The sequence below is a fragment of the Anas platyrhynchos genome, chromosome 19 (genome assembly GCF_047663525.1).
Source record: "Anas platyrhynchos isolate ZD024472 breed Pekin duck chromosome 19, IASCAAS_PekinDuck_T2T, whole genome shotgun sequence".
In the NCBI taxonomy this organism is placed as follows: domain Eukaryota; kingdom Metazoa; phylum Chordata; class Aves; order Anseriformes; family Anatidae; genus Anas; species Anas platyrhynchos.
In genome coordinates this window covers 3954304-3978528 of record NC_092605.1, presented here as the reverse complement: position 1 = coordinate 3978528, position 24225 = coordinate 3954304, and the positions used below count along the sequence as shown (strand labels likewise).

General features: G+C 61.7%; 2 protein-coding genes across 6 annotated transcripts in view; both read right to left on the bottom strand.

Moving 5' to 3' along the window:
- Positions 1 to 11049: 11049 nt before the first annotated feature.
- Positions 11050 to 20443, bottom strand: SPATA20 (spermatogenesis associated 20). Of its 2 annotated transcripts, XM_072025679.1 has the most exons (17): positions 20299 to 20443; positions 19352 to 19489; positions 19148 to 19212; positions 18669 to 18823; positions 18419 to 18562; positions 17980 to 18181; positions 17769 to 17899; positions 17584 to 17688; positions 17072 to 17146; positions 16735 to 16947; positions 16411 to 16603; positions 15659 to 15827; positions 15186 to 15394; positions 14901 to 15100; positions 14734 to 14814; positions 13344 to 13449; positions 12558 to 12699 (listed from the first exon to the last, which is right to left on the bottom strand). In XM_072025679.1, the coding sequence occupies exons 1-16, from the start codon at positions 20328 to 20330 to the stop codon at positions 13393 to 13395; spliced, it is 2169 nt and encodes a 722-aa protein (XP_071881780.1). In that variant the 5' UTR covers positions 20331 to 20443; the 3' UTR covers positions 12558 to 12699; positions 13344 to 13392. The 2 variants fall into 2 exon arrangements, with proteins under 2 accessions (XP_027327141.3, XP_071881780.1); XM_027471340.3 differs by lacking the exon at positions 13344 to 13449 and having other exon boundaries at positions 11050 to 12699.
- Positions 20444 to 20709: 266 nt separating this feature from the next.
- EPN3 (epsin 3) overlaps positions 20710 to 24225 on the bottom strand; it is an 8880-nt gene continuing 5364 nt past the window's right edge. For 3 of the 4 annotated variants that reach the window (XM_072025683.1, XM_072025682.1, XM_027471341.3), the window contains 6 exons: positions 24076 to 24183; positions 23885 to 23969; positions 23360 to 23653; positions 22473 to 22583; positions 21853 to 22074; positions 20710 to 21687 (listed from right to left, as the gene is read on the bottom strand). In XM_072025683.1, coding sequence (XP_071881784.1) covers positions 21371 to 21687; positions 21853 to 22074; positions 22473 to 22583; positions 23360 to 23653; positions 23885 to 23969; positions 24076 to 24183 — 1137 coding nt within the window. In that variant the 3' untranslated portion in view covers positions 20710 to 21370. The remainder of the gene's footprint in view (positions 21688 to 21852; positions 22075 to 22472; positions 22584 to 23359; positions 23654 to 23884; positions 23970 to 24075; positions 24184 to 24225) is intronic. The other variant, XM_072025684.1, reaches the window with a different exon arrangement.

Here is a 24225-nt window from a genome sequence, read left to right as displayed (position 1 = left end):
GTTCTGTTTATTTAAATGGATTGGGAGCAAACATTTTTTTTAAAAAAAAGCCGAAGCTTTGAGCCTCTAAGTGGGTTACCAGATTATATGCTGTCTCCATTTTAATTACATTTGGCTCGTTTTGTTTATTGCGTACGTTTTCAAGAATTATGCTCGTTGCGAGAGCTGGAAACATCTTGCTTTCGGAGGTACCTGCCCTATAAAGGGATCCAGCAGCACACAGGAGAGCCCACGCAAACTTTCCCATTGCAAAGAGCGCGCTCTCCTTCCAGCTAGGATGGAAAAAGAAGGGCTCCACGGGGCTGTGCATCCTCAGAGCTTGAAAGGAAGCCTCTGAACGTCAGGAGGATGAAGCCAGGGGGATTTGGGCATCCCCGTGCTGCAGCAAATGGAGGCGCTGAAGGGCAGGGGTGCTCGATGCTCTCCCCACACCCCATCCCCATGGGTACAGGGTAGTGCCCCAGCACAAGGCATCTCCCCCAGGAGCCTTTCTCCCCCCCCCCTCACTTTGAACCAGGAATTTGCCCCCCCCAAACCCACGAGGGGTTCGGCTTCAAGGCAGAAGTGGAGCAAGCGATCAGGGAGAGGGCACGCGGCTGCGGCCCAGAGCCCTGCCAGAGGGGTTGGAAAGCAGCAGCAGCCACCCTGGAGAGCAGAGACGTGCGCTCAGGGATTTGGGATGTAAATGAGAAGAAGTTTCAATACAGCCTAAGAAACTAATGAGGTCACATTCGCCTCGCACGCGCCGCCCTGGCCTCCTAATTAGACCGAAGATAGCACAGGGGAGAGGGATGGGGGTGAGGCGGGGACAGGGCGGGCGGCGGCAGGAGGTTTAGGGCTGGGTGGCTTTGGAGGGGCTGCAAATCACACCCCAACACCAGCCGTACCTCCGGCAGCTCGGGAGCTAACACAACGCCCCCCAAATTATGCAGAGCACCACAGGGACAGGGGCTGAGCACCCCGCTCTGCCCCCGATGCCCAAGGAGGGAAGGAAGGCAGCAGCCTCACCATCAGCCTCACCATCCTGCTGTGCTCCCCGCTGCCATTTCCATGCTTTTTCAGCAAAAAAACACACCGCATTTCGCTGGTACTTCTAGGAAAGGCATCACAAGCATCTGGGGGGGAGCTGGAGGCGGGTGGGTGCTCACCCAAGGTGTCTGTGGTGCTGTGAGGGGGGCTCAGAGCCAGCCCCTGGAGGAGGAGGAGGGGGGGGTGCGATGGAGCCAGCCCCAACCCGGGGACTCCAGCCCCGTGGGAGCAGGTCGCTGGCTGCTCCGCTGCTGACACGCAGCTGCGGTAGCTGTGGGTGATGTTAATGTGACGGGGGGATATTTCTATCAGCTCCGGGAGCTGCAGATTGAAGCCATCCAGGCGTCTGGCTCGGGGCCGGGCGATAAATCGCAGCGAGGCACAGAGCTCTTCTCACGCCTCGGAAGCGGGGAGGAAACACACGTCTCGCCTTGGTGCCACGGGCTGGGGCAGGGCAGGGCTCCCAGCAGCAGCTCTCAGACACGGGGTGTTGCTGGAGTGCTCCGAGGGCTGCCCCCAAACCCCTGTGCCAGCATGGACACACCGCGTGCCACGGGGCCGTCCCATCAGTGATAACCCCATGAGAAATGCCACTTGCTGCATCTCAGCTGGTGTGACAACGGCATGGGGACAGCACAGAGCATCCTGCCCGCCTCTCCTGCCCTTCTCCCTTCCCACCGAGCCTGTCCCCACACAGCCCCAGGTCCCCATGGGGTCTCTCCCCTGCTCCTCCCAGCCCCGGCTCCATCCATCGCAGCCGTCCCGTGGTGCTCCCATCCATCAGCGCCCACCTCAAGAGCCCCCAGCCTGAGGGTTTCAGCACATTCACTCCTCAGCACAGCGCCTAATGACCTGGGAGGAGCAGCGAGAGCCCAGCCCCACGTTCGATACAGCCCGAGATAACGGCTTAACCCCGCATAACCCCACCCGACAGCTGCTTTTTCCCAGAGCTTATATTGCTAATTCCCTTTTTCATCACCGCTCCCTCACCCCCCTCCCTCCGCCCCGCAGCAGCCGTCCCTGCGGTGCCACAGCTGTGGCCTTCGCCCCGAGCATCCCACGGCCCCACCAGGCACCCAGGGCTCTGGGCTTCCCAAATCCCCCCCACCCCCAAATCCCAGCCCTGGGCACCAGCAGCCACCCTGGAGGTCTCGGTTTCATTTAGCAATTGCTTCTCCCAGCTGCTAGAGGCTACAGGCAGGGCTCCATCTTTTATTTTTTTTCCTTTTTAATGAATATTTTTATTGTTCCTCTCCATCTTTATTAACCAAAGAGCCAGACAAGTAGGGAAAATATACTACGGCACGAAGCACAACCACTGCGCAGGGGGGACGGACACCACTGGCGGAATCCGCTTGGTTTGTGAAGCAGAATTACCAATTCCAGCTGGGGACCACTTATTTTTGGCTGATGACCTGCACTTTCCTGCATGATCAACGTTTGCACCTCGACCGTTTGGTGCACAATCAATCCGTGCCTGAGCAGGGCTGAGGTTTGGGAACTGCTGCGCCTGCAAGGACAGGGCTGCGGCACCGACACCGCTGAGAGCCTGGGCACAGCGAGAGCCGAGCTCTGTCCGGCTCCCGGCACTGGGATGCAGATGGGACCACAATGTAATTCAGAGTGGAACCCAGTCTTCCAGTCCAACCCTCCTCCTTTATCTTTAAAAAGCCTCATTTTCCTTAACAACTGCCACTACACCCAGGAAACAGCAGGAAGGGAGGGGATCGGTCTGTAAAGGCTCCCCCGGGAGGTGGGTGGGCATTTAGTGGCCAGATCTCACCTCTGACCCTCAGAAGGAGCAAAGAGCCATCAGCCCCACAAAAACAGCCCCCCCCATATGGAATTCAGGGATTAATCCTCGCACCCACAACAGTTTTGGGGCTGAGAGCCCAAACACCACATGGAGACACCAAGACACAAACGGGTGCATTGGAAAGGTCGCTCAGAACCAGGAGTTATTCCTGCTGCTCCACCAAGACCACGTGCTGTTCTCCCAGGGACCCCACTGCAGAGCCTGGGAAGGAGCTGAGCACACCCAGCACTGTGCTGGATGTTGGCCCTATTGAATATTTTCCAGCATTCCCTGTGAATTCAGTCGGGGCTGTCCCCGTGCCCTGCTGAGAGGCCCCGGTGCTGCGCACCAGCAGCCGCGGCGCTCCAGATTGTCCCCACATCGCTCTGAAGTGTTAGTGCACAAACAAAGCACGGCTTTCAAGGAAGAGGCAGCCTTCAGAAAGGGTGGGGAAAAAAAAAAAATCTTGACTGAAATCCAGCCTTCTGCTGTGCCACTTGCCAGAGACAGCTCCCCGCCTGATGCGCGCATCCATCCTTTGCGGAGGGCTTGCCCTGCACCCCGCAGCACCGTGACACCGCTGAGCCCCGTGCACGGTGAAGCCCAGCCTTGCCACGTGTGTGTCACTGCTGCTGCAGAGATCTGTTAGATCTGGCTCTGTTAGGCCAGATTTTAGGCAAAAAATCTCTATCAGGCACATTCAGGCAGGCTGCATCATGGTGCTTTCAAGCAGGTGCCCATCGGGACACCCAAATTGGCCCCACCGGGCGCACACGGGATGGTGATGGGCACCCAAGCAGATGTGGGTTTGCAGCTCCAGTACCACACTCCCAAACCTTCCCCAGCCATCCCAAGCCCTCGTTTATTGCCTTTTCCTCCCAGGATCTTTGTCAGCCATCAAGAGCCGCCGTTCCCAGTGCCTCCTCTCCCCACCCCCTCGCGCTGCTCTCGCCTTTCATCTGGTTCCCATGCAGCGCGGGTGCTGGGAGCCAGCAGCACGCCAGCACCGCTTCTATCAGCAGCTCCCACTGTAATTGAATCTTCAAATCTTGTCTGACAGGAGGAGACAAGAGGGAAACGAGGAGCTTGCTGCCGAGCCCCACGGCCCCGAGTGCTGCGGTGCCCGTCAGCGGCAATCCTGAGCGCACCAGTCTCAGTCCCCAGCAGCGCTGGAAGCGCTGCCAAAATCCCCCTGAACTCTAAAGGCATGGTCACAGCTCAGGGTAACCCTGGAGAAGTAGGGAATAAAGCCCAGAAATGCCAACCTGAGCCGTGAGATACCAGGAGGCCGCAGTGCAGCAGCCGGGGATGGGCTGCAGGGCTCAGATCTCAGCTCGGGAGGGTGCGAAGACCTCGCTCAGCACACGTGGATTCAGTGGGAAAGAGGAACCTCACCAACAGCACACCCACAGTCACCTGCAGCCCTCCCAAACAGCTCCAGAAAATCCCCCCCAGCTCTCCATGCAGAGAAACCGCAGCAGCCAGGGACACTCGGCAGCGCTCCCACCTCCACATCCCTGGCATAAGCCCACCAAGAGCCCCCCCCCCCCAGGACAACCCTCACCCCCCAGCTCTTACCTGCACATTTAGGAGCCTCAGACAGAGCATTTTTCCCCCCCAGCACTGCAGCAGCACCTGTAGGGCCAGCAGCCAGGGGAAGAAGAGCCCACAGCACTGATGGGCACCAGCTGGGTCAGTGCTAATTGGGAAGAGGTGGATGACCTGGAGGTGGGGCTGCCCTGCAGGTCAGACTCATCAGATCCCCCCTCGCCAGGGCTGTGCTGTTGGTGGGGGGTGAGGGCACCAAATCCCAGCCCTGCAGCATGTCCCAGACCCAGGTGACGGGTCCGGGAGGGGGCTGCACCCATCCCAGCCCTTCCCTTGTCCCCAAACCACAGCTTTTCCTGCTGCAAATGACCCAAATGACTTTAAAATAAATGAATATTAAATGAACATAAATGAGCGTGGATGTTTCCTGCTCTGCTGAGGAGATGAGCAGCAGGAGGATGGGGAAATGCAGACCTCGGGGGGCTGGGAGGAAAAGGCTCGGGGCAGGAGGGAAGGAGACCCCCCCCCCCCCCCCAAGCTGGCGGCACGCGGCTGCCTGTGGGGTCCCTGCTTCCAGACACCCTCGGGGCCAGCAGGAGCCCAGATTTTGGGTGCCAGGAGCCAGGGCCCTTGCTCTGCGCTTGGCTTGGTTCTCCACCAGATGCCACCAGGCACAATGACACTCACAAATTAGGGACACCCCCAGTGCCACCAGGCTTTCTGCACCCCCTTTTTCTCCTTAGCCCCCTCAGTGCCCCCGCTCCAGCTCGCCCGCACCACCCCTTGGTGCGGAAGGGGCTTTTTATTTTTTTCCCTCTCACTTTTTTTTTTTTTTCTTTAAGACCTCTGCTGGGAAATCTTTGTAATTAATGGCCCTTTAAAGTAAAATATAATTAAGAATAATGTGGAGCACGCCGGAGTCTGCCAGCAGCTCGCGACGCAGGCGGCTGGTGGGGAGCGGGCAGCCGAGCGGCTCCGGGTGCCGCACGCAGCTGCCTCGCCCTGCCCTCATTTAACACAAAAACAATCCCCAATTCACCAAAAATGCCAGATTTCGCTGTCACATCCATGGGGATGCTGAGACAGATTTTGGCCTCTCGGTCCCCTGGGTGCAGCAGGACGGGATGCTGAACCCCAAGCGCTGGGACAAGGCATGACCCCAAAGTACCTGGGTGCTCGCCAAGCTGTGACGGCACAGTTGGTGCCTTCTTGGGTAGAAAAGCGTTATTCCCACACACTTCTCGAAAGCCAGCGAGGGAGAACCTGCTCGCTGAGCTTCCAACAAAACCTGAGCTCCCCAGTCACCCTTTTGCAGGGAGCGGAGCGCCGCAGAAGCGTGCAAATGAGGAATGGCTCATTTAAATTTAATGCTGATGAGGAGATCTTCCTCCTCTTTCCAGCAGAGAGCAGATGTTCTCGCTTCGCACAGGCAAGGCGCCTCTAAATCACTTCCCCAGCACCGAGGTGGCTGCTGATGTCATTGTTTATAGGTTGTTGGTTATTATTTTACAGACAAACCTGACATTTTCCCTTTTAAAGATACATTGGGGTGGATGCTGGGTTTCTGCCACTGCAAATATCCTGGCAGTCCTGTCGTCAGCCTTCCCTTCCAAGAGGCAGGATGCTTTCCGTACAGCACATAATTAAAACAGCACTTTGAATTTTCAGCAGCTTGCAACATCCCCGTGATATACGGGAACGCAGGCGCTGCCGAGCCCAGCCCCGGAGCCGTGCGCGAGCAAGGCGTGCGCGCATGGACACCGTGCCATGAGTGTGTGCTTGTGCAAAAGTGCAAGCACCTCCACGTATGAGTGCAAAACACGTGCAGGATGCAGGAGGGGACGGATGGGAGAAGTGGCCCCAGCGCTGGCAGCTCGGTGCCTGGGTGCTTTGAGCCGACTCAGCCCCGTTCGGCTGAATGGCACCGCCCGGCCGTGCCCAGCCTTGGACACGGGTCCTAATTAACTTAATGAGTCCCCCTCGACACGGGCTGATCGACTGTGGGGTTTTAACCAGGCTGGTGGCACTGCGGGCTGCAGGGGTCATGGCTCAAATGGGGTAAAAAAGCAGGAATTTGGCACTGCCCAGCACTTGTGGGCACACGTGGCCAGGTGCAGGGATGCTGGAAGGGGGGCGCAGCCCTGCAGAGCCCCCGGGGAGCCCGCTGCTGGCCCCATGAAGCTGCTCCTGCTCCACACACCAGTGCCAGCCCAGCTTTTCTTCCCCTTTCCATCATTTTATCGGGAAATTAATTTATTTGGGAATGTCCCTGGAAGGCAGAGAGCCATGGCTGGGGTGCAGCCGGGGCTCTGGGAACCCAACCCACCAAAAAAGCTCCAGCAGAGCCCCCCTGGGTTATTCCCACAAGCAAACAGGGTCGGAGCATGAACGCTTCAACTTCTGCAGCTGCCAGAGGCGGGCGCCTTGCCCAGCACCATCCCACTGGCCCTTACTGGTGTGACTGGGACAGATCCCACCTGCAGCAACGCAGCAGCAAGCGCTCGGTGCTCGGAGGCAGGCAGGAGCCAGGGATGAGAGGGAGGAAGGTGCCGCACCGCTAACCAAGCGAGGGGAGCTGATGACACCAAATTGGCTCGGTGTTGTTGGGTTTGATTACTTTTTCTTCTGAGGTCTGGCTTCTATCTGTCATTGATGTTACGTTGCATAACCAGGGATAAATCTGAATGAAGTTAATACCCACGGAGCATGGTGCCGAATATTCATGTACTGGGAACCAGAATGAGGCAAATGTGAATCTTTATTACCAGTGGAGCTTGTTAAATATTTATATTTTCTGCTTGAGACGCGCTGTGACACACGCAACTCAATTATAATATAACTAAAAACCGGGCTAAATTATAGATAAATGGCAACAAATGAAGGGGGGAGGTCTGAACTTCACCATGCCCCGGGGTGGGGGGGGAAATAACAAACTTGGGAGAAGAGCAATGTCCCAACAAGGCCGTGGGGACCTCGGCTCGCCCTCCCCAGGGGCACATTTCCAGCCCTGTTCCCCCCATTTCTGTCCCCCCTTGGTTGTCCCCCCAGCCCGCCGGGGTGCCCTGCTCCACGCCTGCCTCGCCAGTGCCGGCCGAAGGGAGCTGCGTGTAGGAATGGCCTCGTTTTGCCAACAGATGAAGAACGTGCCATTTATTGAGGAAAACAGCAATAGAGAAGGCAAAAAAAAAGAAAAAAGAAAAAAGAAAAAAAAAAAATGGGAAAAAAAAAAAAACAACAACATCAACATTGGAATTTAAATTAAATTTAAATTACAACTTTGCCAAGGCTCGTGACCAGAATCCCTTAATCCCGTTTCTAATCCTGCTCCCTCAGAGCCAGCAGCCCCACGGACCCCAGACCTGCGGGGATCCGACTCCACGGCTCTGGTGCAGGATCGGACCCGGAGCAGGATCCAACCCGCGGCATCAGCAACCGGGGTTTTAATTCCCTGAGCTCCCAGCCACGGCGGCTGCGAGCAGGCTGATGATTAGCAGTAATAACGCTAATCATGGCAGCGTTTCCCGGCGTGGTGGCTGGTGGAGGAGGCTGCTCACCCAGCCCTGGTGACCAGTGGTGGGCTGAAGGATGCTGAAGAAGCCCCCGCTGGGAACGCGCTGATCCCTGGCAGGGCTGGATCAGATGGATCCTGCTCGAGGGGAGACAGAAACAGGACCCGGGAGGTGTTGGGTGATGTGGCGTGAGTGATGCTGGCGCACCGGGGCGGGCTGGAGACCTTCCTGGAGACCTTCCCCTGCAAGAGCTCGGCTCCTGGAGCAGCCTCCCTGCGGGCTGCTGGCCGCCCTGCCCCACGGGACTGATCCTGCCCCCAAGGCACGGGGCTGGTGCCCGGCTGCCGGGCCGCATCCAGCCCCCGCGGCACAGCTCTCCGTCGGCACGCGGGCTGGGATCTGGCCAGGACGCCGTCCAGAGCTTTTGTCTTTGTGTACTCCTTGTAAATTAGATTTTGCTCTTTGCTCTGTTGTCCCTGCCAACCCCTTAGGAGCTTGGAAATAGCTTGGTCCCCTTCTTCTCCCCCTCTAATTTCCATTCCTTCACCCAAACGCGGGTTCCCTTTCGTGCCCGTTTTCCTCCCAGGGTGGGAGGTAACGGGTCTGTGGTTGCGCGCGGACAGCTCTGCACCAGCCCAGCCACAGAAACTTGAGTTTTAAAGCTTGTGGTGGCAAAAAAAGAGCCACAGAGTGGTACAGCATCCCAAGCAGACACCGGGCATCGCACGGGGGAGCAGGATCTGGCCCCAGGGCAGGACCCAAGAGCTGCCACCGTGTTCCCAGAGGAGCAGGACCCTCCGCCCCGTCACCCCCGTGCTGACATCAGTGTCGCCGCTACCAGCACCCTGGATCTATCCAGGGCCCCGTGCCTAATTTGGGATGCGGTGGACATTTTTAATCTGCTGCTATAAATATTCATGGGCTGTCAGCTATGAAAAAGGACCCTGCCTCCTGCCGTGCTGCCCTGCCGGAGGGGACCAAAAGGGAGAGGGACCGAGCCCCGGCTGGCCACCACGGGAGCTCCCCATGCTGGCTGCTGCCTTTTCCCAGTTTTCTATACCCCAGTAGGGGATGGCTGCAGGAGACCACACGGCTCTGAGTGGTTTCCTCCTGGCAGTGACGTCCCCGGAAAGCGCGGGGGCGAGCGGCGGCACGCGCGGGGGCCGGCTGTCAGAGCCTCGAGTCCCGCAGAGCCGCAGCTCACGCCTGTCACAGCAGCCTGCTGAGCTGCAAAAACCCAACAAGGGGCTCGTGCTGCCTCACGTTCCCGCTGTGCAAAGCCCCGGGGATCGCTTGCTGCCAGCTCCCACGTCTCCACCTCACCAAGGTCCCCGCGGAGCCTCCGCTGGGGTGCGCAGCCTGCCCTGAGGTGTACGGAGAGCTGAGCGAGTCCTCGTGTGTGTGCTTCACCCCAACACATCGATCCAACCCGGCCTCTAGCACAAACTAAATTAGCTGCCTTTAATCTGGAGATAATCACATGAGCCCGTCCCAGATTTGCGGGTGGTGGGGATGGAGCAGGGTGAGGAAACCAAACCCCACGTCCCGCAGCAGGCTCCATCCCACTGTATTCCCAGAGCCCCCCTCCCCAGCACGGACACTGCCCTCTGCAAACGCCCTCCCCCGGCCTCTGCAAAGCCTCCAAAATGCACATTTCATTTAGATTTAATGCAATAGTTGCAGTGGTCAGTGAATACCACAACCGTATTAGCAGAGGATTAATAGCCGTGCCGTGGCCAAGTGTCTACTGCCTGATCCCGGCTGCGTGCGGGTGGCCGAGCACCGGCTCCCCCTGCCCTGGGGACTCGGGGGGGGGCTCCTTGAGCCATCCCTTGCTTGCTTTCCAGAAAGACCCCTCGTGGCTGAGGGTCCCAGGGTAAAACAGTGACGTTGGTGCAGTGCTCCCAGCACCATCCCGACACCGACCTGCAGGCGAGGGCAGAGCCGCTCGCCCCGTCCCCCTCGCGCTGTCCCCAGCTCCCTGGCACCCGCTCACGTGGAAAGTCAGCTTAAAAAAACACAAAATAACAACAACTGAGCAAGTGTTTGACAGCTTCTGCTGCAAATTCTGCTTTTCACGAACGTTGGCGTCGCTCAAGCTGGATGGCACGAACAGCTGGGTGGGGTGCGAAGGGAGAGCGAGGGGGGCCGGCCCCAGCACCGAGCAGTTCCTTGCACATGTGGGGCTCCAGCCCCACGCCTCCCACCCCCAGCCCTTCCTTACATCTACCTGCCCTGAGCTGCCAGGGGCTCCTCTAGCATTTTGGGGCACAATGAGGCATTTCCATCACTCCAGCACAGCACCAGCGCTTCTCAACCTCCGCACCAGCACCGCTGCAGCCCCCAGCTACCAAAACTTGCCCGTTTATGCCCAAAATTGCAGGGATGCATGGGCTAATCGGCTGCTCGGGCATGAGCTGATGGGGTGCTCAGGTGTTGCCTAATTGGGTGCTCAGGTGTTGCTTAATTGGGTGCTCAGGTGTTGCCTAATTGCCCACCCATGTGTGCAGCAATGGGGCGCTCAGGCGTGAAGCCATCGGGCGCCCGTGCAGGGAGCAGAAACCTCACTGGTTCCCCTCTCCTCAGAGGGGCTGGAAGCTGGGGAGGTGAACAGCACCCACATACAGCCCTGCAGGAATTTTGGGGTGGGAAGAGTCCCACTTAGTGCTGACGGGGCCCTACAACACCCTCCTTGCTCTCCTTCCCCCAGACGCACCATCACAAGTGGCAAAGAGCTCCCACAGCCATCGGGATCACAGCACTGAAGGAATAAAAGCAGGGAGACCCTGAACCAGCCACTGATGGCACCACACCAGGGAACATTAATTAGGGGGAAAGCCTCATTAAAACAGCGAGGGTGGCCTCAGGGGTGCGGGAGGGGGACGGGGAGCACACATCAGGGCTGCATCCATGGGGACCCCAATGGGGTGCGAGGGGCTTCAGCCCCTGGAGTGTTGGTGGCTGCTGGAGAGAGGGGATGCACTGCTGTGTGCCACAGCCAAGGGAGAGAGACACAGATTATGAGGTTTAAAAAATAAATAAAATGAAAAGGAAGGGAATCCCTGCTCCCCTCCCCGCCATCTCGCTGGTGCCCCTGCACCCTCCTGAGCAGCCTAATGACAAAACCAAGTGTTTGTGGGGAAAAAGTAACACACGGGGGCTGCTCAGTGCAGTTTGTGGTGGCTTTTTTATTTTTTTGGACAGCTCTGCAGCTGGAGAGAAGAGGGAGCAATTGAGGGGTGCTGCCTCCCGCCCCCTGAGCCTCCCCAGTGCGGCCCCATGTCCGTCACCAAACGCAGGGCAGCGCCCCAGGACCAAGTGCCACAACAGCGTTTGTTTGTCACGGAGAACCTCCCTTTTTATTTATTCTTTGACTGGTCAGCCCGATTAATCCTGACAAGCCCTTCGCAGCGCATTTTTGCCCAGTGGCTGCTTACGGAGACGCGGTAACCAGCAGGAGGGTGCGGGATGAAGGCACCCCATGCCCGCACCCCAGGGTTGGGGGCACTCACACGGCTCCACGGTCACCCCGGCCCCGAGCCCTGGGCTCCCTGGCTCTCAGCAATGCCCTCCTGGCCCTGATCTGCTCCGAGGGCTCATGAGGATGGGAAGCATCGCTCTGGGATGTCACATCAACCCCACAGCAAAGGTGCCAAGTTGAAAAACAATCACCCAAAAAAAAAAAAAAAAATAATAATCCCCCAAATCCAAAGAAGCAGCGCACAAGCAGCCGTCTGCTGAAGCCAGCGATTTTCGCCTGGGTTTCCAGAAACACTTCAGTTCTTAAACCAACGGGGAGGGGGGGGAGCTCTCCCCTTCCACAAGCACAGAAAGTATTCGCAAGATGAGGTGCAAAATTCCTCTCTGACTTCAAAGGCGTTTCTCCTGGCCGGGTACCCCGAACCCTGGCACGACCCACTGGAAAGCTCCAAAGGCAGCCGCTGCCTTTTGCCATCTCCCAAAATCCCTTCGTAGGAGGGGGGGGCGAGCACCAGCCCCGCAGGGCTCCATCAGCAGGATGTGGATGGGACCCTCAGTCCAGCCTCAGCTTTGCGGGGTAAGCTCAGAGGAAACCTCCCTTTTTGCTAACTCTGCCCCCAAGGCCAGTTGTGGGTTATTTTTTCGGCTGCCTTGGGCTTTCCGCAAGCAGAGGCAGGTGCCAGGACGGCAGAGTTTTTGCATGACTCCCACACTAACAGCGGGATTTGGGTTTCGTTTGCTTTCTTGTCCCTCTACGAGACGAGGAGAGTGCAGGTGCAGTGGAGGTGCCCCCCCCAAGCACCCAGGTGGTTTGGGGTGCTGGGGAACCAGGGCTGAGCCCCCCCCGAACCTATCAGAGGCTGTCCTGGCCAGCAGCACCTCTGCTCCCCGTGGCAGGGGCTGTTTTGTGCTCCCACCCACAGCAGCTCCTGCTTTGCACCCAGGCTGGCCATGGTCTGTCCCCCCCAGCTGGCCGTGGTGTGTCCCCCCCAGGCCCCAACGCTTTCCAGGAGGGGCTGAGCCATGGCCAGGAGCCCCCCAGCTCATGCCCAGCATGACTTTCAGATGTGTGTCCCCCCCAAACACATTCCCAGGTCCCAGCCCGGTGTCCATCCATCTCCTCCTCACCCTCCTGCTGGCAAACAGGGTGTCGGGGTGGGGGGGGGCTCACTGGCAGAGCAGCCCCCGCAGCTCCTGGGGCGAGGTAACGGGCAGGGAGCAGGTGAAGTTGCTGCAGAGGTAGGCGGTGGCTTTCCCGTCCTTCCTCTCCAGGGACGAAAGGAAAGGCAACTGGCGGTACAGGAACCCGGCACTGTCCCCGTCTGCCAACATCAGCACCTGCAGGAGAAGGAAAGGGAGAGCTGGGGGGGGGCACAGCCGGCTGGTACCCCCTGTGCCACCCAAAGACAGGGGGGACAGGAACCAGCACCCGGCTCCTCCTGCCCCCCAGCTGCCTCCCAAAAACTCAGCCAGCGGCCAGCACTGGGCTGGGGGCTCTCCCAGCTGCCGCAGGAGCAGCGGCGGGGCTGCCAGGATAATTGGCTTTTGCCGAGTAAGAAAACATTTGTGAAAGCCTCAGGCCTTGTGGTCTAACAACGGGAACGGCCGGCAGCTGGCCGGGAGCCTGGCCCCAGCACGGGGACACGAGGGGTGAGCAAACACGGGCCCCGCAGGGGCTCTGGAAGCAGCAGGCGGGCACCGAGCGGTGCCTGGCCCAGCACCGAGGCGCTCAGCCCGCCACCGAGGGCTGCAGATCCCCCACATCCCCGTCCTGCCCCCGCTGCCACCCCACTGCCCGGCACGGGCTGCCCCTGCCCCGTGTCCCCAAGGGGGTGGCCGTGTCCCCAGCTCGCCCGTCCCGCCCCACGCACCCCTCATCTCCCCTCAGCCCCTGCCCTGCCCCATTGCCGGCTCAGCCCCTGCTCCCTGCCCTCCTCCCTCCTCGCCTTTGTCTGGAATTAATTCCAGGAGTGATTAATTACCAATTCACGTCCAATCTGAAATTCATTATTCATTTTTCTCACATGCTCCCTAAGGTCCTCTTGCGGGGCCGGGATAAAGGCGAGCCAGGGAGCTCGCACGCCGCGGCTGAGGAGATAATGGGATCCTCCGTAATTACCCTAAAGACCATTAACGGGGCCGAGTTCTCAACCAGGAGCGGGATCCAACCTGCCTGGCCCCATCCTGCCGCCAGCACCCCGGCCCCACTGGGCAAACGCAGCCAAGGAGATGCCAGCAAAGGGGTGGGTGGCATCTGGCCAGGCTGATGGCCCTATAAGTGTCACGGGGAACCACTTTGGGTCCTCAGCCCTGGCAGCACCGCTGCATCCCCGCAGCGGCCACCTCCAGCCCCGGGCTCCTCCACCCGTGGGTGCAGGTTCAGATGTAGCGGCTCCGGCGCCCTCAAAGCCGTTTTACCATCGGCTTCTCATTACGGCCAGACTTTCCATGTGAGGTTTGTAAGGAATTAATTACTGGAGCGACCTAATTAATTGTTTGTGTTCCCGCCGCCGAGGCTGGCCCCCGGCGCCCTGCCGGCACCGGGGAGCGGGGGCGGCGGGGACGCAGCGCTGACGTCTCCACATCCCCGGTCCCCAACGCAGCCACGTCCCCAGGGAGGTGACTCAGGGCTGCAGGGAGGAAGGAGAGGATGAGGATGGGAAAACGAGCAAGGAAAAGCCCTTTTTCCAGCCAACCCCAGCGGGCAGCAGCCAGGCTGCTCCTGCTGGTCCCAGCCTTGGCGAGGGTGCTGCTGAGCTCCTGGCTCTGCCCGAGCCCCCAGAGCCGGGCACCCCCACCAGGAGCCCGCTCGGATGGGCAGCAGCGGCTGCAGGAAGGCAGCACCGGGCTCCTGCTGGCAGCGCAGTGCTCTCTGTGCCTGCAAACTGGGTCACTCGCTGTAATCCTTCCAAGGGAGAGGAATAAAGCGGGAGGAGGGTGCGCACGCAGCACCAGGAGCGAGGGAGCGCTGCAGGGGAGCTGGATGGGGTGCTGTGGGCAGAGGGGGCTCTGGTCACTGCACCCTGTCCTCCAACAGCACCACTAAACGCTGCTGGGCGTCCACAGGACAGCCTCTGTGGGCTGTGCTGACATGAGGAGAGGTGAAGGAAGCGCTGCTGACAGCTCAGCTCAGCACAGCTCTCCCCATTTGGGTTACAAAAACTGGGACTTTGGCCCCATTGCCAGCCTGACGCTGCAGCTCAGCCCCAGGTGCAGATGGAGCTGGCCCAGCAGTGCCACGAGCGCTGCCCCTCGTCCCCTGCCACCTCTCTGCCCCAGGAGAGCCACGCAGGGCTCAGCCGTGCCCCTGTCACCAGCAGGAGAGGACGGGAGGTCCCCAGGACAGGACGAGGATGGGGCTGCTTTCACTACCTTGTTGGGGCTGAAGACAGAGTGCACGCAGCGAAGCATCTCTTTGGTGTCTTCTCCTTGGGGGTCTCCGCAGATCACCACCTGTCCAGAGACACCACAGATGGCAGAGGTTTGGTCCCAGCAGGCTCTGGTGGCCCCACAGCACAGCTCAGCAGCCCCAGCCCTACCTGTTTGAGGGTGTGGTGGAAGACGGCGGTGGCCCGGGCCATCTCTGGCAGGGCTAACGGGATCTTCTGCAGCCTCTCGGAGAAGGCAGCCAAGATCTGCCCGGCTTTTTCCACCCACTCGGCGTGGCCGGAGTAACAGGCTGCTCGGAGCAGGTTGGTGACGGTGACGGAGTTGGCGTTGGGCTCTGCTCCGTCCTGGTCTGCGGGAGGCACAGCAGCGCCGTCAGCCCCACGCCGGGCATTGCCCCTGCCCTCCCCGGGGCACAGGCAGGTCCCCCAGCTCACCGTCCTTCAGGCGGAGGAGCAGAGAGGAGTCGCCAGCCTCACTGGAGAAGTAGGCGAAGCCCTTGGGGTCCCAGAAGAGCTTGTCCTGCGTGTGCTGGAGCTGCAGGGCCCACTCCAGCCAGCTCTGGTCCAGGGAGGCTTCGTAGAGGTCAAAGAGAGCTTGGATGACGAAGACGTAATCCTCCAGGAACCCCTGAATGGGGACAGCGCTGCAACGGCAGGCGGGGAAGAACATCAGGGCCTCCAACCCTGCGGGTCCAGCAGGGCAGAGCCCTCCCCACCAGCACCTGTGATGTGGGATTTCCCTCTCGAGCTCAGCAGTGGCTGTGCCAAGTCACCGCACGGCTCAGCCCTGGCTGAGTGCGGGTCCAGCAGCAGCACGGGAAGGCTCCTACCAGCTCGGCAGGCGAGGAATGCAAAGGATTTGACCTTCAACCCGTGGGCTGGGTGACACGCTCTGCACCACTGCTCACCTCTGCTCCACCGCGCTGTCCTCGCCCCGGTAGCAGCTCCGCAGCAGCCTCCCGCTGGCCGGGTCAAAGAGGTGCCTGCGCAGAAAGCCGGCCGCCTGCGCTGCCCGGCTCACGTACTCCTGCCTGGCCAGCGCTGCCCCAGCCTGGGCAAAGCCCGAGATCATCAGTCCTGCGTGGGCACAGGGACAGGCTCAGAGGGGCTGCGGCAGCAGGGAGCAGTGGGTGCGACTCGTTTTCCTTTAAATGATGCTCAGAGTGAAGCTCATCCCCCCCTGACACGCGAGGCAGGCCCAAGGCAGCTCAGCAGCTCTTCCAACCACGGGGAAAGTCGCTCGCTATCTCCGAAGGGAAAGGAGGAGCACTGCAAGGCCAGCAAGAGCTAAGCCTTAACTTGCGGGTAGGAACTGGGCTTAAGAAAGTCTGCAGCACTTGGCTCCACGCTGTAACTCCAGCTCAGGCTCCAGCCCCAGGAGCTGTGACCCTGCGGTTATCACCCGCTGCAGGACAGACAGACAGCCACCTGTGCTCACCCTGCTGACACAGGGGTGGGCACGGACCCAGGTCCTGAGCCCCCGTCCCCATCCCCTGGCAGCCCAGCCGAGCAGGCTGCGCCACGCAAAGAGCTTTGCTGCTCTCTGCTGGCAACAGGGGAAGAAGAACAAAAAGAAAAAAAAAACAAACCCAAACCAAACCAACATCCCGAACGTGCAGCAACGTGCATGGGGCTGAGGCCCCCCCAGGACCCTGCTCACCATTCCACGAGGCCAACATCTTGGTGTCCAAGTGGGGCCGTGGCCGCTGTGCCCGGGCTGCCCGCAGCCTGTGCTGGCTGTCCCGCAGCAGGGCGCTGAGCCGGCCCTGCTCCAGCCCAAAGCGGGCGGCCGTCAGCTCCAGGGAGGACCGGATAATGAGGACGTTCTTGCCCTTCAGCTCCTGGTGGGGGTCCTGCAAGGAGAGCCCCGTTCTAGGAACACCTCCTGTCTGAGCAGGGTTGGACCCGCATGCCTCGGGTGGCTCTGATGTCCCCCGTGTGCAGCGATGCTCGCGGTACTGAGCAGGTCTTGGCTGTCCCTCACCTGCATGGGGCTCACGTTGCCATCCTCCTTCACCCCGTAGTGGTGCATGAAGACATCTCCCAGGGTTGTCCCCTCAGCAGCCCCCTCGACCGGGTCGGGGAGGAGAGCCCGGATTTCCTCAGCCCCCCAGACACAGAAAGCCCCCTCTCGCTTCTCGCTGGATGCAGCAGTGGGGTAGGAATCCGCATCTTCTGCGCTGTAAAAACCTCCGGCCTGGGGAGAAAGCAGCAGAGATGTCCCAGATGCTGGTACAACATCCCCGGTCTGCAGCAATCCATCATGGCCCAGACGGGGTGAGCGACCCCCTCCGCTTGGCCCAACTCGGGGAAGCACCCACCTGGTCGCTCAGGTCCCGCGAGACATAGAGCAGGATGTCCCCGACAACATCAGCGAAGAATTCATCCCCGGAGATCTGCGGGAGAGATGAGGCGGATGGCACTCTGCAACACCACAACAGGCACGGGGAGGAAAGAGACACAGCAAGATGTCAGGGCCCCGACGGAAAGAGCTGGCAAAGGGGAGAGGCACATCTGAATGTACAGGGACGTTAAACACGGGGCTATTTGGGGTAAGGTCTCTGACATGGATTACAGGCACTGGATAGCAGCCCTGGATTTACACCATGGTCTGAGCAGCAGGACGTGGTGCTGACTCTTACAGAGAGTTTCCTTTCCTCAGGGGCTAAGCTCATGCAGCATTCCTGTCTGGATGAAGGGCAGTGGATAAAGGGGAGGATGGGAGCACTCAGATAGGCAACGTTTGGGCCCCAGCCTTGACGCTGCTCACACCCCAGCCCAGCCCAAACTCGGGGTGCTGAGCACACCCCACAGAGGGGCACGGTGGCCACACCTGGAAGGCTCTGCTGTAGGCAGCCGCCAGCTGCCCCTGGTCGTACAGCATCTTCTCGAAGTGAGGGACATGCCAGTGCTGGTCGGTGGAGTAGCGGTGGAACCCCTGCAAAGACCAAGCAGATGTGTCCCTGCTGCCCTTCTCCTGGGCACTCCTGGGGTTTATCCGCAGGGCTTTCCTCCTACCTGCCCGATGTGGTCATGAATGCCCCCGTGAGCCATCATCTTGAGGGTATGCAGAGCCATCTGCAGTGCCCGCGCCCCTTCTGGGGTGGCTCGGTGCAGGGCCCAGTAGGTGAAGAGGAAATTCAGGTTCACTGCAACACAGGGACAGAGCTGGAGGCTGAGGGCCAGGCTCTGTCCCCCGGCACGGCTCAGCTGCAGAGCCCAAACTGACCTGGGGTGGGGAACTTGGGGGACTCGGAGAAGCCACCGTACTCCTCGTCGTAGGAGTTGGAGAGCTGCTGGAAGCAGGTGGCCAGCACCTCCTCGGATGGCGGGGGTGACTGCTGGCCCTGCACGCGGATCTGGGACATGGTTAGCAGAGCTTCCAGGATCTTCTGGCTGCTCTCCAGCAGGGCGTCTTTGTTCTGCCTCCACTGTGATGCAGGGAGAAAATCAGCACTTCCATTTTTTCCCTTTCTTTCTGCTTCATGCCCTACCCCTAACTGCACCTTCAGCTCTCGGTGCCCTCCCCAGGCCAGCCCAAACCCACCCCCAGCCTGGCCATGGCTCTGACACCCTCTCTGTGCCACTGCTCCTCGTGCCTCTTCCCTCCCGCACGCCCAGAGCGATCTCTCCGCTCCCCCTTTGCCTGAGCACTGCCTGCCCCGTACCTGCTCTGCGACACGGAGCAGCAGAGTCCGAAAGCCAACGCGGCGAGCGCTGTCCTCAGGAGGGAAGTACGTCCCCCCTGCAAAGGGCTTCAGGTCTGGAGTCAGCCAGACGCTCATCGGCCACCCACCTCCACCGCTGGTAGCCTGAAGGAGGAATTGGGATGTGCAAAAACCCCATAACAGGTTCAGCTCACCCCACGCTGGTCCTTCTCGAAGGGAGAAGGGCAGAGCCTGCCCGCTCCTCCCCTACCTGCACGAAGGTCATGTACACTTTGTCCACATCTGGCCGCTCCTCACGATCCACCTTTATGCACACGAAGTTCTCGTTCATAATCGTGCCGATCTCCTTGTTCTGGAAGGACTCCTCCTCCATCACGTGGCACCAGTGGCAGGTGGAGTACCCCACTGCAAGCAAGCCCACCCGCTCAGGCGAGGCCCCGGGGGGGGTCGCTCAGAGACGAGCCAGGCTGCTGCGTGCCCCCACAAACTGCCGTGGCAGAAAAACCTCCTGCAAGCACAGGCCTCACGTGCCTCCTGCTCCAAAGCTGAGGACTGAGGTGGCCAAAAGGCCCCTGGATGCAGCCTCCATACAGCCAGGGCCCTAAAAGCACGGGGCATCTCTTGCTGGAGGAGAATCGGTGCCCAGCACCTCCACCTGCACCACCACCCGCACGCAGCCTGGCTTATCTACTCCTTCAGGGGTGTTAAACGCGCCTTGTTTTTGCTCACCTGACAGAAAGATCGGCTTGTTTTCTTTCTTGGCTTTATCAAAGGCCTCCTGACCCCAGGGGTACCTGCGGAGGGGAGGCAAGAAGTGGGGGGCAGAGCCTCTGGGCTCCTCTGAAGCTTCCCGAGGAGCAGCAGCTCAGGCACCCCAAGCACATCGGCCTCGGCAGAGGGAGGACGAGGCGGGGAGGCGAGAGGAGCTCTTACCAGTCCACGGGGTTGTGGGCGTGCTGCAGGAGGTAGGGGGACTTCTCGTTAATCAGGCGGTTGGTGTAACGAGGGGGGCCGGGCGGCCTGGCTCTCCCCGCCGTGGCCATGGCGATGCTGCCCGTCAGAAACAGGGACCTGAGAGAGGGATGGGATGGGCAGGAACACAGCCACGGCCCCGCTCGCTCCCCTCTCACCCCAAAGAGAGCCGTGACACCCCCAAAGAGACCCATGACACCCCCAGGGAGAGCCGTGACACCCCCAGCCACCTGGGTGCCCCCTTTTTGGGGTGCACGTCCCCAGCACGCTCCCAACCCTCAGCATTAGGGCAGAAGCCCCTCAAGGGGGTCCCCATCACCCCACACGTTCTGCCTTGGCTCTGCCCCCCCCTCACAGCCCCAGCGCCCACCCAAGGCAGCGTTTTAGGGCCGTGGGTGATGGGGTGAAGCCGGGTGGCACAGGAGGGGTAGGAGGGGAGCCATGAGAGCCTGCTGGGGCTGGGGGCACCAGGGTTTGGGGATGGGGGGCTGCAAGTGGGGTGCAGGATGGGGGGGCAGGGGGACGCGGAGCCACGCAAGATGCAGGGCTGTAGGGACACGGGGAGGATTTAGGGGAACGCAGGAGCGGTGTGGGGTGTGCAGGCAGGATTTGGGGGAATACAGGGAGTGCAGATAAACGGGGAGGATTTCGGGGAATGCAAACGGTGCGGGGGTGGGGGTTTAGGGGCTGCAGGGGGCACACGCAGCATTTAGGGGAAATGCAGGGGGATGCACAGGGAGCAGCGCCCGCAGCACGGGGCAGGATCGGGGCAGCTCAGCAGGGACGGGGGGCACACGGGGGGGTGCTGGGGCCGCAGCTGCCGCCCCCACCCCAAAAAAAAGTCCCGGTAGGGCCACGGCGGTGCCCGAGGGACCCGACCCCAGCCCCACTGCCCCCCCCCCCGGTACCTGCGGGCCCTGCGCAGCGGCGCCGCGAACATGGCGGCGGGGGCGGGCCCGGCCGGGAGGGAGGGGTCGGGCCCTAAAGCGGGGCCAAACCCACAAACAAGGCCTCTGGGCTGCGTGAGGAGCCCGGGGGGGCTTCACAACCCCCGTACCCACCCCTAAATCACCCCCCCGAGGTGTAAAGAGGCGGCACGCCACAGCTGGGTGGAGAATTTTATTGTCGTACGGGCGCTTGATGGGGGCCTGGGTACAGCCGCAGAGCCCCCGGGACCGTGCACGCACCGAAGCGAGAACGCCTGCCGCCCCCCCACCCCCTAAATCCCCCTGGACCCCCCCCCCAAAATCCCCTGGATCCCCCCTAACATCCCCCTGACACCCCCCGAGCCCCCCCCGCCTCCGCACCCCAACCCCAAGCAGCGGCTGCAGGGGTCGGGAGCTCCCGGTCCAGGCTCTGCTCAAGGCTCCCGGGGGGGGCTCCAGGGATTTTTTTGGGGGTACAAAGTCCGCTGAGCACACAGGGGGTGTGGGGTCGCCCCCCCCGGCTGGTAAATAACACAGGTGACAGCAGAGCGGGGCCGCGGGGCCAAGCGGAGCAGCGGCATCCAGGAGAGCGGGGAGAGCGCGAAGCATTCGGGGGGACGAGATTTGGCGGGGGGGGGGCACATTTTGAGGGAAAAAGGAGCAGAAAGGGATAAGCTCCAAATCCTCCCCGTCCCCCGGGACTGTCCCATAGCGCAGCCGGCAGCCCCAGGGGGCTCCATGCAAGCGCTGCGGCAAAAAGGGAGCGAGAGCGTGGGGCCGGCACCGGGACCCCCGCCCGATGCGCAGGGCCCCAAAAACGAAGCCCTTGCCACGGGTCCTCCGCCGGTGGCTGTATTGGGGGCACCCCATGAGGCCGGGCTCCTCTTGCGGGTTCCATGCTGGCTGCCTGTGACCCCCCCACCCCAGCACGAGGCGTCCTCCGCTGCGGTGAGCGACCCGGCTGCCCTAAGGGTCTGTGCAGGAGGAAACGCCAAGGGGGCCATAACAGCCGGGGAAGGGGCGAGAGCCTACACGTGCTGCTGGTCTGGAGCCTTCAGAGGAAGGGGTTGAGGCCCCCCTGCGAGGCTGGAGGGGCCGGGGGGCCGCTCAGCGGCAGTAAGGGCTGCGGGAGGGTGCTGGGGAGCTCGGGGAAGGGGCCGGCGCCGGCCTGGGGGAAGGCACTGGCGGAGGCGGGGAGGGCGGCGGGGACGCTGCTGAGGGGCAGGGGCAGCGAGGCGCTGTAGGTCATGGCGTTGACGGGGAGGCCGGCGGGCAGGCCGGGCACGGGCGAGCTGGTCCGCATCTGGTTGAGCGTGGGTTTGGGTTGCTCGGCGAGGCTGAAGGGGTTGGTGGGGGATGGCGTGCTGAGACCTGCAAGGAGACAAGGGGATGCGTCAAGGCGAGGTGCGTCGAGGCAGCTGCGTGTCCTCCACACCCTCCTCCTCCTCTTCGTCCTCCTCGGCCTCCACCCCAAGCGCCCTTCTCCCACCCAATGCTTTGGGAACCCCAGGGAACCCCTGGCACCCCGGGACCTACCTGAGAGGAAAGGGTTGCGCGTCTTGGCTGCTTGCGGCGGCGCGACCAAGGAGTCCAGGTTGACCAGGGAGGAGGCAGCGGGGCCGAGGAAGGCCTCGGGGGTTTTACAGTCCTTCCGCTCCTTGCAGGACTCGGCCAGGGAGTCTGCCAGGTTGGTGAGGTCGAAGCTCTTCGCCCCGTCCTGCTTGGTGCTGGGGAACAGGTCGCCGAAGGGGTCCAGCTCTGGGGCAGGGGAGACGAGATGCATGAGCCACCCATGGGATGCCGACAGCGATGTGATGTCCTGCCCTCATCACCCCCCGGGGCATTTCGGGGCACATCTTGCCAGATTGCAGCCTCTCTGCAGCAGGGCTGAGACTGCGGCACCATGGGAGGCAGCAGGGATCAGGGACGGGGGTGCCCACAGGGACCGGGGCTACCCCCTGGGCTGCGGGGCACCCGAAGGCCACGGCACGGGTGGCTGCACGTGGGGACGAGCTTTGGGCACGCCAGCAAGGAGCCATGCACGGATGCAGGAGCAGCTCCTGGCTGGCCACGGAGCAGCCTCCTGGCTGGAGGCAGGGGTGGAGGAACGTCCCCACCAGCCCAAATCGGCCCCTGCCCGTGTCCCCAGCGCTTACCCGCGGGGCTGCTGGACTTGGCCGAGGAGGGCGGCTGCGAATGCTCCGGCTCTGGCTGCTCAGCCGCCTCGGGAGGTTTTGCAAACAGGTCGAAAGCGTCCCCCCCTGCAGCTGGGGGGAAGAGGTGAGACTCCAGGAGGGGGGCGAGCAGGAAGGCGAGGGGTGGGAGACGTGCGGGCGTGCAACGGGGGCTGCGGGGATGGGGTCAGCAGCGCCCACCAGCCCACGGGGACTGGGATGGGCACAGCAGGAGCTCGGTCCCGCGCAGGCAGTGCCAGCCAAGGCAGCGGGGACAGGGCCACCGGGATGGAAACAGCACGAGGAGGCCGTTTTAACAACCAGTGTTTGCACCCAGGGCTGGTTCTGCTCTCGCCCCCTCGGGGACCAAAAGTCAGGGCAACTCCCTGTGCGTTTGGGGCAGCGGAAACAGGACTGCCGCGAGGTGGGAGGAAACAACCGAGGAGGAACCGAGAGCAGCACCGAGCTCTGAAACCCACGTTTTTCCTATAAACAGCTGCCCACCTGCAACGTGGCAGGTGCGGACAGCAACCGTCCCGTCTCGGCGGGCACGTAGGGGAGTTTCGGGGGGAGCACAGCCAACAGGTATCGGGGGTGGGGGCACCACCCCACTGCGGGAGCGCTGCGGTGGCTGCCACCCACTCCCATGGGAGGGCTCCGTTAACTGTGCCACGTTAATTAAAGCAGACTATTGCAGGCAGAGAGAGAGCCTAACGGTACCCTGAAACCTTCGGCACACCAAGGAGCAGGCAGGTCCTGCAGGAGGTGCTCGCGGAGCTGGCTGCGGGACAAGGGGCACCCAGGACAGCAGCACCAGCCAGCACCGTGCACGATCCCCAGCAAAACCAAATCCCTGCCCGAGGACTTACCAGGGTTAGGGGGCGGCTCAGCCACAGCAGCCCAAGGGTCGGTCGCTGGCGCAGCACCGGAGCCCTGGGCAGGAGGGGACGTCGTCCCCCAGGGGTCCCCAGGAGAGAAGCCAGAAGGGGCGGGCGCCTTCCCCCATGGGTCAGTGGCAGCGGGGTGGAAATCCCAGGGCCCGGCGGGGGTTTGCTGGGACGAGGCGCTCGCCTGGGGCAGGGGCTCCCCGCTGCCAGCTGGCACTGGCACCCAGGGGTCTGTCGTGCCGGTCCAGGCTGCCGGCTCCGCTTTGGGTTTCACATCTGAAAGGAGATGAGAGGAACAGGGTGGGGGGCAGAGGGATGCTGAATGTTAGGGACGCACCCGGGGACTGTGGCTTCCCACCAGCATCGCCACCCAGGCATGCAGAGGACGGGGCAGAGGTGGGGGGAGAAGCCAAAGGTGCTGAACGGGTGGGAACCGGGCAGGGGTAGAGGCCGTGGAGAGCACCGGGCCGCTGCCCCGAGCTGTGGCAGACGTGGAGCAGCCCCTACCTGGCACGTCCCACGGGTCGACAGACGTGTGGCTGGAGGGGGCTGGCACCGGCCCGAATATATCTGCCAGCTCCAGGATAGAGGACTGCGAACAGAACGGGAATAAAGGCGTAAGGGAAGCACAGCACAGACCTGCCAGCCCAGACCAGCAGGAGCTGCATGTGCGGCCACCCAGGGCCCTGGTGCTTCACCTGGCTTTTCTTCATCTTATCCTCTTCCTCCTCTTCCTCCCCACCCTGGGCAGTCTCCTCCAAGGCTCTCTGCAGCAGGGAGTTCTCCCCTTGCCAAGCCCTCACCTCCTGCGGGGACAAGGGACAGGGCCGTGAGCGGGCTGGGGCCCC

Bases quoted from the DNA above. Each gene is read 5' to 3' on its own strand.
- SPATA20 (XM_027471340.3), bottom strand. From the start codon at position 20,330: ATGTTCGCGGCGCCGCTGCGCAGGGCCCGCAG. The intron at 19,490-20,298 runs GTACCGGGGGGG...TCCCTCTCTCAG, and splicing joins CCGCTGCGCAGGGCCCGCAG to GTCCCTGTTTCTGACGGGCA. The intron at 17,900-17,979 runs GTCAGTTTGGGC...CCTGTGTTGCAG, and splicing joins CCCCAAGTTCCCCACCCCAG to TGAACCTGAATTTCCTCTTC.